This window comes from Chrysochloris asiatica, unplaced genomic scaffold (assembly GCF_000296735.1).
Source record: "Chrysochloris asiatica unplaced genomic scaffold, ChrAsi1.0 scaffold00059, whole genome shotgun sequence".
Classification (NCBI taxonomy): Eukaryota; Metazoa; Chordata; class Mammalia; order Afrosoricida; family Chrysochloridae; genus Chrysochloris; species Chrysochloris asiatica.
In genome coordinates, this window is record NW_006408577.1 from 11,205,641 (window position 1) to 11,218,154 (window position 12,514).

The following is a 12,514-nucleotide window of genomic DNA, read 5'->3' on the forward strand; positions in this document are numbered from 1 at the left end:
GCTAGAACTGGAGAAGGAGAAGACAATTGTAAGTTGCTAGTTAATAATTCCAAAATTCCGCCCATTACTATTGAATCAATTATGATTTGTAATGTCCCTATAGGCTAGAGTAGAATGGCTCAGGAGGTTCTCAAGGTTGTAAACCTTATGGAAGTAGGCTGGCATATCTTTTTCCAATGGAATGTTTGGTGGGTTCCAACTGAAGATCTTCCATTAGATTAGCAGTCGAGTGACTTAGCCAGTTTATTAACAGGAGTTAATATATTAAGCAGTTTGACTAGATTAGAAAAGGGAATTCTAAAATAAACGTGTTGATTGCAGGTATTATTTGCAAAGAAAATTACTTCCTGAACATATTCATTGAAAGGATTTTAGGAAAGAAAAAATAGAAATCATAGTGATAGACTTCATTCAAAATATTTAGTAGAGGTAATCTAATAATGTAACACATTTATATATTTTTAACAAAAATTTCTTCATATACTATCTTCACTGTTTGCTTCTTTTTTTTCCTTTTGGTTTTAATTAATCCTCCTTTTGATATTCTTTGGATAAAGCCTATAAGAAGAACAAAAAATCATGATAAAGTAACAAAATAATACATTTTAATATAAATTTCTGAAATTATCTTTCAGTGTTGCAAATCAAAAGATTTTGGTTGACTGAGACATTTTTAATTTGTCCATACTTTATGCAGAAAAACCTATTTCTAATTAAGTCACTTTGCTTATATACATATTAGCAAAAATTTGATAAGCATGCTCTGATTTTTATTTTTAGTTCTTCAACTTTTCATTGTGAATTGAGTGAAGATTTACAGAGTAGATCATCAGTTTCACATTTAACAAATCATACACTTTGCTTCATTACAATGGTTGCAATCTATTCCATGTACTAGCAGTTAAAAGTATTTACCTCTATTCAATTTAACTTTTGCGTTCCTCCATGTGTCTCCCACTGCCTTCATCTTTCCTCTGTTAACCTCCCTCTTGTTGTATATTGCCTACCCTGTCACCCATGTTAACATGTGTCTGCCCTCTAGCCTGTGAATAATTTTCTCTCTTCCCTCTCCCCATAACATTATAATTTTTAAAAAATGAAACTACTGTGTAAATTTACAAATGTATAAAATAATAGATCTTGTTTATGGCTCTATACATATAGCATGCTATTCACATTGCTTATTGATTTATCTTCCATTAGAAATTCATACTTATTTTATTTTAAAAGTAGAAAGTATGACTATTCACAGTGGTGCTATAGCTTATTTTAATTTACATTTTTAGACTCTAGTCTATAAAAATACAATCCTAAATTCAGAAAAAAATAGTAAATATGCTAATTTTTGTGTCTTATGAGAAAGCTTAAAATATGTTGGCATAATCCTTTCAAGGAGTCCTGGTGTGGCGCTGTGGGTTAATGTGTCAGACTGCAAAGCTGTTTGAACTGCAAGGTCGGTGGTTCGAGCTCACCAGCTGTTCCTTTGAAACCCTATACAGGGTCGCTATGGGTTGGAATTGACTCGATAGAACTTAACAACAACAACAACATTCCTTTAAAATGAATGTTTTAAAAATACTATTCAAATATTAAAGGAGTAAAATATTTTGTTTTTGAAAGAATGAGTCTTTTCTAAGAAGACACATTAGGAGGAATTGCAACTAATATATACCCAGCAACATTATCATAATGTAATAGTAAAGGAAACATTTACTAGCTGAATCACAATACTTTGTTTCTTTTAATAAAAATAACTATTTTCATGATATTTTAATAAAGTTAATTTACAATTTCAATAAACTAATTTTAAAACTAGTGAGTTAATGAAAATAATATATTTTTTTTTACCTTTTTTACATGTTTTAAGACATGCTTTCTTAGAAGTAAAATTGTTTTCATTTCCTCCACATCCACTGTACAGAAATGGGCGGCATTTCCCAATGTTTGAATTATAGTAGAATCTGTTCACATTGGCTTGACACAACCCTCTCTCTGCTGGGGTCAGACACCATGAGGGGCCATGAAATTCTAAGAACATCAAGAGAACATGGTAAACCACATATGATGTGAATCCATGGTTTTCATGCTGTATATCATTCACAGATTGATTTTATGACATGTCTATGTAATCTTAAAGTGTCAGAGTAGTACTTCATAGAGTTCATGTTTTAAATTCTAAGAAAATACTTAACCAACTTCCCAGTCCTTTTCCAATAAAAAATTAATATAAAAAAGAAGTTTTATGATTACTTTTAATATAATAAATTAGTTGTATACAATAAAAACAACCACCATACAGCAATTTAGCTTCTTTACATTTACAGTCATTACAAAAAACACACACACACACACACACACACAAAAACTATCAACGTTAATATATCATTTGTTCGTGAACAATTTAACTTTGGGAAAACAGTCCTTATTCGCAAGTCCTTATTCACAAATAATGAAGAGTTTCTTTTTTTGACTAAAATTATTCTGAATGCTATATTATAATTACAATGTAGACTGCAAGAATTCATGTTCCAACTTTAAGCATCATGAGAAGAGCTCAGAAAACATTTTTTGACTTAGTAATCATTTTTTTTTGCTAAAGTCATAAAAATAAAAATCATTTGCTCTGTCAGCTGAACCGACCACTTCCAAAGATAAGGGAAAAAATGCAACAAGGGTAATGAAAGAAATTCACTCCCTGAAAGAAAAGCACAGAAATTGTTTCAGGCTCATGGTAGTTTTTAGTTCCTTTGTGAGTTCCTTTCAGTGAAGAAGCTTGTATCTTCAGTAACACTGCGAAATGACTTGACATTAATAAGCTGATACTTCAGGTAAGCAGTAAAATGTCAGAAAACTGTAGTAACTTGGACAAATGGTAGGATGCAGCACAGTAAATGTAGATGAAGAGGATGCTAGATTTTCAACATTGGAGGTAAACAGAACTTTGAGGAATCCGGTAGTCAGAGAAAGCAATCATGCGATGCTGAAAGCTGAAGGTGGTCCGGTAGCAGATGAACAGGCTGTAAAATAAATGAAACAAAAATAAAGAAAAACCCCAATTATTAAATTATATACATATTTGTACCACTTCCTGCTTTCAAAATATGAAATAAACTTTGTTGTTGTTATGTGCCGTGGAGTCAGTTCCGACCCATAGAGACCCTGTACAGGGTTTCTGAGGCTGTAAATCTTTATGGGAGCAGAAAGCCTCATCTTTCTTCCGTGGAGCAGCTGGTAGTTTTGAATCAGGTTCGCAGCCCGATTGGTAGCCACTACACTAAATAAACTTACGGATGTCTTAAAATAACTTATGTCCTACAGAAAAAAAATCTGGAAATTACAAACTAAGTAGAGAATACCATGGCCAAAATATAAGCGAGGAAGTTTCAGGAAGGTGATATTCTTGAATTCTTGGATTACATAAACTGTAGTCATATAGAGTATAAAGCTTTATATAGGACTTTGATTATGTTTGTAAACACTATGATGTTAAAATAAACTAATGAGTTCTTAAAATAACATTGTTCAGAATCCCATAGTTTAATTTACTTACCTCACTTTTTGTAGGAATTATAGTTTACAAATATGTGTCATTATAAATCAAAATGAAAATTCCTAAGAAGAAGAATGCTGTTGTGTTTTCTAGAACACGCTGAAAGAATGGTTTATATGAGAGTAATGTTCTAACCGTTCAGAGAGCTATGTTGTAACCAAATCCTAATATTTTGCAAAAATTTCCAATGAGTGTTCTGTGGAATCTCAACAATCCATAGCCTAGAGTTTGAGATGGTTATCAAGTACCCACCTTTAACTCTATTAATTTCCAAAGTATGTTCAGAACCAAAGGTAAGAAAGCAAAAACAACCTGATATAAAAAACAGAGAAAATTTCCATTTCTTTTACTCTCTCTCCTAGTAAGCATCCAGAAATGCCACATATTATAAAAGTAGGTGGGAATATGATGAAATCATACGACGTATAGTAATTCTACTTTCAAAAAATGTATTAGCCCATAGTAAGTAACAAATGATATGTGTGGATTATCTTGTAAATGGCACATTTCTTGACAAATGGTAGTTATTAAGTCTTCATAGTGTTACCCTACTTCAAGCCCTTTGTTTCAGGACAGAGAGACTGATGATTATAGGAAGCAAGATTATCTTCCTTTCCTCTAAAATGCCACTTATAGTAAGTGTGGTCCCTGAACAAAATTAGGATGTTTCACATGAGAACAAATTGGTCTGATACACCTGTAGCTACAATCATAGGTTAGAGATACAATGGGAGGACCCTGTGTTATCAGAAACCAGGAACCTATAACACTAGATAAAAGCTAGAACCATAATGGAACTTTCCAGTGGGAGCTGAAACTATGGAAGAGCACCAAGGTGGCAGCAGAGACGCACCCTAGCTTTTATCGTCTTTCTGCCATGGAATCTTATACCAGTGTCTGTCACTGACTAAACTCATTCAGAAGCCGTAATGTTTGGCAGAAGTCAGGGAAAGCACATTATAGATTTGAGGGCAAGCAGACAGTCAGCACAGATGCAATCGGAGCAAATCTTGCTACCATTTACCCAAGGTATCAGACTGACTGTGAATTCTGAACCAGAGGGGATCCAGGGAACTGGTGTAGAACCTGAACTACCAGTTACCAGATACTTACCCCTACTCAGTGAGTGCTTGTACATAGCTGACCCTAAGTCAGTCCCTTTGTTGTAAGTTCTATCACTGCCTATACAAATCAATCATTAAACAAAAGTCCAGATTTCAACTGTTTAGTCTCCTAACACTGGAAACAAAATATCTTGAGAGTAGATTAAAATTTAAAAGTCATCACTAAAGTGTTGTATCATATTTTTTAAAAGATAATACACTATCAGTTGGAGAGTCTTTATATGGTCATTACTTTTCAGAACATAAATTGCACCTGATATTGGATTATTTTTCCTAAAGCTATCTTAACCCTGAGCATTACCAAGACTATTTATTATTGGGTTAACAGCACCAATCACAACAGAATTAAAGTAATGATTGCTTGATAAGGATCTTTTGGATTAAAGACTGTTTTCAAGCCTTAATTGTTATTAGTTTAATTTTCAAAAGTGAAGAAATTGACTTCTTTTTGTAGTCTGTGAGATCATCTTGTTTGTTTTCCAATAACAAATTTATTCTAGATAAACATAGGCACTCACCTATTTAAAATCCAGACTTTGATATCTAGAATGAAAGAAAATATGAAGGCTTACTGTACAATGCTATTCTTTTTGTCCAATTATAATCATTCACAGAAATTTAAAATAAAATAAAAAGATACTGACCTGACTTCTGTTCATTTTCCAAGGGAATTGATACTCAAATTCATTCTTTCTTGATCTCATCACTAATACAAGCTGGATAGCTTCCATATTGTTGTTGTGAGGTGCTGTCAAGTCTATTCTGACTCATAGTGAGCCTGTGTACAACAGAATGAAGCAAAGCCTGGTCCTGCACCTTCCTCACATTTGCTACTAAATTTGAGCTCATTGTTGCGGCCACTGTGTCAATCCATTTCATTTAGGGTCTTTCTCGTTTTCACTGATGCTCTACTGTATCAGCATGATGTCCTTTTCCAAGTACTGGTTGTTCCCTCCTGATGGTGTGTGTGAAGTTCATGAGATGAAGTCTCACCAGATGATTTATGATAGGTTTCAGAATTCAAGATTACCTTTATTTTATCTGTCAGAAACTCTTAAGACCTAGTATTACTGTTAAACTGAAGGGCAGAACTCCAAAGCCACTTTTACATGTAAAGTACTTTCATGAAAACTTACTTTTAAACATATACAATAAACCTTGAATATTATATCCATTTGGAATTTGCAGAGTGATATCTTCCTTATAACTCTTATCTTACATGAGTGGACTTTCATTTTACTAACCAAATTAGGTTTTCTGAACCACCTCATGACATTGAGTAAACCATGTTTTTTCTTGCCTTTGTAGACATTTTTAGGGAATTAAATATCAAATCATTCTTTTTTTTCACATACTTTTGCAGTAAAGAGAAATACATATTTAAAATTTTCTGAGTACAAATTATTATTGTCCAACTTTGAAATACAGTAATACAAAAGCATAACAAATATAAATCAAAAGTTTTCCATAATTTGGCCCCTAATGTTTTAAGCATTATCAATGGTTTAGTGTGTATCTTTCCAAAAATTATTTGTATATGCATATACAATTGCATCATATTACTATACTTGATAATGTTTTATGATTTGTTTCTACATTTGTCCATATAGGTGTAAAACTTAGTCATTTTATTATTTGTACAGCATGAACTACTGTTATGATTACTCAATCCCTTATTTGTAGATGTTTAGTTAATTTCAGTTTATGATTTTCAATTCCAGACAGTGGATCATTAACATCACTATATACAAATTCAAATGTTTACAAAACTATAATTTTAAAAATATATTTAATTTATAAAATGTAGACATCGTTGAATTTTCTACTGAAAGACTGAGTAAATGTATATACTCATACAATAGTGTCTAAGTTAGTGGTGCCCAGAATGCTCCTTAGAGAAAGAATGATGAAACTTTGGCTTGCTTACAGAAATTGAAACCCACAGGCATTTGCCTATAATTCAAACTACCTAAAAAGTAATTGAAAGACATAATAAATTAAGACTGAGCAAGGATATTTAATAATTATATCAGAAGTACAGAGAGAGCTGTCATAACTTCCTCTTTATATCTAATCCCTAACATCCCTTTCCTTTGAAGCTTAGGTACAGAAGGTGTTAGGTGAGTTTTACCCAGAACTACAAGTACGGACTGGAAGTAACCACATATAAACAAGTGAAAAATATGCAGACAGTCTCTGGGGGTGCTGAATAAGGTCCATTCCTAAGTTTGTTTTTAATTTGAGTATGTAGTAAATTGAAAGAATCGCATATCATTCTTATTAGGATATAGTTAAGTGCAAGAAAAGGCTTGAAGCCTTTTCAATGATTTAAAAACAGAACATGCAGTAACTGAAGGTGATTGTGATGAAGAATGTGTTGTGCGTAGGGATTGGATGAATCATTTCAATGTGAACACAACTTTACATAACATCAGAATGAACTGTCTGTATGCTGGATGTTTATCATCTGGAATTGCCCATATAATCAAAATGATTTTTTAAATTGTGGGAAAAACAGTGCTGGGTAAAACAGTATTCAAAGAAACATAACATTTGAAGGTAAGGATTACTAGGCTTGGCATTCTCAACCTGACTGATTCTTCAAATGGCAGGTTAAATTCCCAGATTTATTGGCACTATTGATCATGTTTACATATCATTCAGATTCATTTAATAATGTTTGTGTCTGATAGAAAAACAAGAAACCACATTCTGATGTGTCCCTACAACAGGTGAAGTTGGCTTTATCAGAGCCAGCGCATTTTGCTCCAAGGTTTCTCAAATGAAATCCTTCAACATGTTTGCAGTATTTAAATAGGAAAATAATAGTTGAAGAATTTCACACAATAGAGGGTAGCACAGGTTTTTCTAACATATTCTTACCTCATTCTTAGTATACTATATAGCTCTCAGGACCAAAGTCTGATACACATTTTCCTTTTTGTATTAGCACAGCAGTATTAATTTGAGTCCTAATGTAGTGCTGTAGGATAAGCACCACACAGCAAGTTCTGTTTGAACTGAAAGGCTGGTGGTTCAAAAGCACCAGTTGCTCCTTGGAAATCCTCTACAGGCTCACTATGAGTCAGAACCGATTCAACGGCACTCAACAACAACATTGCAGTATCATTTGTATTAATTTATAAATTTGTCTTGGTTTATTATTATATACTGACCCCTAACATTGGGAGTTTATACACACTATTATTCTTGCTCATGCTTAAAATAATTTGAATATTAATTAGAAGTCTATAAGTTTTTCCCTTTAAGTGTCTATATTTTATTCATATCTGATGAACAGTATTCTGGAGAATACTCATGTCTGGGATAAAAACAGATTCACTCAGGCCAGAGATGGTCCAGGAAGAAAAAGATTAGCCAAAGCAGACAGTGGTCATCTAGGGTAACTACATTTGGATGGCAGCATTCTTGGCAGAGATGAAGTGCCACATTCTTCTTTCTCACCAGGGTTCCTGCCAGGAAGTAGAAGGCCTGAAGGATCCTCTTCATAGGTTGTTGTCTATTTTTGGAAAGTCAGCTTGCCAGAGTATCAGCATATTTGTCAGCACATGAGATATCATGTCTACCACGCAGGTGTATTCAGATTAATAAAGAAGTTCGCATGATTCTTGATCAGAGAATACATTATAACATTATAAGTGGCAGGATACTTCCCTGGGATTATGGAAGTGGGAAGTGGATGAATTGAAGTTCTTCAGAATTGTTAACAGTGCTAGTGATTAAACTCATATGCAGCCATGAATACATCTCCTTTAGTGGATAGTAAATGATTTTAGATGTGAATATATCTCTTTTAGTTGATAGTAGAATATTTTATTTCCAGAATATTTTTATGGTTGTGGAATTCCTCTATATGTAATCATGCATTCAAAAAATGCCTAGTAGGAGAAAGATTTTCTTGAAAATTTATAAATCAACTCTATCAGTGAGGGTGTTAGGCTGTTTATCAAGGCAGGTGTGAGCAAAATACCTCTTACAGAAAGCCAATGACAACCCCAAAGAAAAAAATTAACATAGTCCAATTATCTTCAGGATGCTATCCAATCATTTGCCTTTGATATGGTATTTGGCAGGAAAGAATCTGGGATGTGTTGGCTATGTAGATGTTCCTTTTTTCAGTCACAGAGCAAGTACTAGGAAACCTACTTAGATTCAAAGTAGGTTTTTGAAGTCTACCAAGAGAGAGCCCCCAACAAATATCATGAAGGTGATGCATTCCCAAGACAGCTGTTAGGAGTAGACAGAGCAAAGGGCACTGTGAGAAGCAGGAAAATACCTAACTTTTTTGCATGAATGCTTGAGGTCAACTCAAAATGTCCAGAACCCGTATAAACACCTGAGAACATTTGTTAACTAGACATTTAGCTGAAAGATGCATTGAAATAAATATATCCACTGTATGCAAAAAAAAAGATGCATCGAAATAAATATATCCATTGTATGCACATAACTATTCCAACTTTATTAATGATATGGCTATTAAATGCATCACATATACCATATAAATACCAAAACACAAATATTAATATATGTATAAACTGCTACCACATCCTAAAATGAACACTGATGAATGAATGCAGAAGGCGCTCAGAAAGACTTGGTAAGTATGATCAGCATTCCTCCAACCATCATTTGTTCTTTCTTTTGTAACTGTGGATCATAAAATTCATAAATAAAAATTGTGAGTCATCTGTTGTGTGCTTAGCACTGAGTTAATTTGGGGGGAAGAGATAGTCTATAAAATATATAGTATAAGGTCTCTTCCTTCAAAGAATTTGTAATCCAGTCAGTGAGGCAGAGCTATGATAACATGAAATAAAGCTAAATTAATCATAATAGGTAACCAAGGGGAAAGAGAGAAGGGAAAAGGCTTCTTTATGGTGATGACAAGTCAGCTAAGACAAGAGGAGAATGAATATATTTTTGATTGGAGAAACAACATAAAATATCATGAGGAATGATGGTGATACATTATATTTAATTATAATGAATTAGTAGAGAAACATGTTTTAGTGTTTTAGAATTCTGGATTAGTAGAGAAACATGTTTTAGGACAAGTGTGACTCTCTGGAATAGGTAAAGAATAACAGAAAATGGAGACAAATTTAAGCTAAGTAAAATGACTAGATTGATTCAGAAAGAATACATCCATTAAGTTTTAGGATTATTTTTATTTTTTCTTAAACATTTTACGATGGCAAGGAGAAATGTAAACCTGCTCAGTTAAAGATTGCCTGGTCATAACAGAATGATATATAATCATAACAAAAAGCTCATAATTTAGTATATATGACTTTCTGTGTACGTGTGTGTGTGTGTTTGAATTAAATTTGATATCCAATCTTTCATATGCATAAACCAGATGCAATATATACATATACACACATATACATGTATATATATATATACACACACATACACAGATATACATAAATTTATATATAATACATTAACTCATATGTAATATATTTTCTTGTACAGTTATGCATTTGTATCTGTGTTACATCTGTCTCTGTACCCTTCTCTCCCTCTATTCTTCACTCCCTCTCCTTTCTATATAACCTGATTTGCCCCAATCAGTACTAGTTCATGTTAATTTTTTTGGCATATCATGTTCCAACGCATAAATGATTTAAAAAAAAAAAAAATTGTCACTTTCTGCATACTAAAGTCACCCTTAATACCAACTGCTTCATGCTGTCAAGTTGGTTCAGACTCATAGCAACCCTGAATAGGATTGCTGCTGAGTGACTGGTGGGTTTGTACTACCGACCTTGGGGTTGACAGTCCAGTGATTATCTTACAGCCCCACACAGGGTTTCTTTCATGTTTTAAATGATCAAGATTACAAAATAATAATAATAAAAAGAGAATATATTATGTTCTTAGGGGAACAGGGAAAAGTAAAGTTGGTTGTTACTGTTGTTAAGTGCTATTGAGGCAATTCTGACTCAATGATCCTGTGTGGGGTTTCTGAGGAGCAGCTGGTGGGCTTGAACTGCTGACCTTGTGGTTCACAGTCCCATGCTGATCCTATATCGCCACACCATGAGTTCAGACAAATAAAAATTGTGAGGTAAATATGTTGTTAAGTGTTACTGAGTCAATTCCAACTCATAGCAACCCTGTATAGGGTTTCCAAGGAGTGACTGGTGAGCTTGAACTGCTGACCTTGCGGTTCAAACTTGCTAGGCAGTCCATGGCATTAACCTGCAGCACTGCACAAATATATACCTTATAAAATAAGATCATTTCTAGATAAACAAAGGAGACATTTGTTTTTCATTTTAAATGCAGCTATTATAAAAGTATTTTACCTTAAATATCTATTATTTTTACATGGAATGTACTAGTAACTTCTAAATTAAATTCGTGTCAATTTTTATTGCTTCCTTAGTTAATAATATACTTGTATAATCATTTATTTAGTACAGTTTTCAATGTGTATCTCAATATCTAGCAAGAACACATATCATAAATTATTTAAAAACTTATTAATAAGTATTTTCCCTCACTTATTTTCTTGGCTTCTCTGTTTCTAATTCTAACTTGTTTCTATGCCTGCCTAAAATAATGACTTTTGTATTTCATAAAACTAAAGGCAAGACCTTCCCATAACCTATTCTACTCATTTTATTGATAGATGACTGAAGATTTCCATTTGAATTGGTACAGATCATTGAAACAAAGTCTATTGGAATTTTTGAAGATTGATTTACATTCATTTCTTTTACTTGAAGATATATGTATTAGATTGCATGTATCTTTAAACATTTTAATAAGTTTTCTTCCAAAACCTTCCTGTATTTCATAGCAGTAAGAATCAAAATCCTTTTGAACATGAGATTTCACTGGACAAAACAATGTCATCGAAAATAGCACTGAAAGTTGAAGGAACCAAAAAACAATAAAACAAGCCTACTTAATTTTACAGATGAAAAATCAGAACCACAAAGCTACTTATCTTTGTCATTATTACAAAAAAAAAAAAAAAAGACACTGCTTAAACATTAGATTCCAGTTCCTCTGGCATTGAACTCACTGTGGTAACCATACAATCTAAGGCCTTTAACGTGTTTTGAATGTACCACATTATTCAACTCTCACTAAAGGTTTACATCCCCCTTTATCACATCTCAAGTGTTCTTTGAACACTGCTCAGATGCAAGCAGTTTAGGGAACTCATTAATCCTTCATATCCATCTGTTTCCTGAAGATCTCAAATTAAACAAATATTTTACAAAGAGAAACGTATACTTCAGATTTCACTCATTAACCCTGATGCTTTGACATCAGAGACCTGCCTGACGAATGTTCAATTTAATAGCTTCCCTATGATACCCGCTGCCATTATATTGATTTGCCAATTCCTCAATTTTTTATAAAATAAACTAACGTAAAGTTAAATAACATATAAAGGAATTCCATGTGATATGTAACCAAAAGGCTCCTTTGAAATACATGAGGGGAATTAGAACTTTTATGAGATTAAGCATCTGGAACATATTTAATCTCAGTATTTCAATGCACTCACTATTAACTGTCAGATATACATTTAAAAAATATTTACCTCTAATGAAGATTTCTATCTATTGGCACTACAACTATAAAAAGCAAGATTCTTACCAAAAACCTCGGGAACTTTTGTAGGTTGAGTAGTCAAAGAATTATTGTTCACAGCCCCAAGCTGGATTCTGAAATCCTCCACCTGAAGCTCTGTCACTGAAAAAAATTAGTGCAGTCAATTCAAACAAGAGAAAACTGTCACAATCTATTATTTGTATAAATGAAGCAATTTATACTTATTGCTATGTTAAAT

The 12,514-nt window shown here is 33.0% G+C and overlaps 1 protein-coding gene across 1 annotated transcript in view; it reads right to left on the bottom strand.

Annotated features, from left to right (window-relative positions):
• Positions 1–451: 451 nt before the first annotated feature.
• TFPI (tissue factor pathway inhibitor (lipoprotein-associated coagulation inhibitor)) overlaps positions 452–12,514 on the bottom strand; it is a 40,970-nt gene continuing 28,907 nt past the window's right edge. The window contains exons 5-7 of the mRNA XM_006864068.1: positions 12,322–12,417; positions 1,849–2,028; positions 452–558 (exon numbers count right to left, since the gene is read on the bottom strand). Coding sequence (XP_006864130.1) covers positions 452–558; positions 1,849–2,028; positions 12,322–12,417 — 383 coding nt within the window. The remainder of the gene's footprint in view (positions 559–1,848; positions 2,029–12,321; positions 12,418–12,514) is intronic.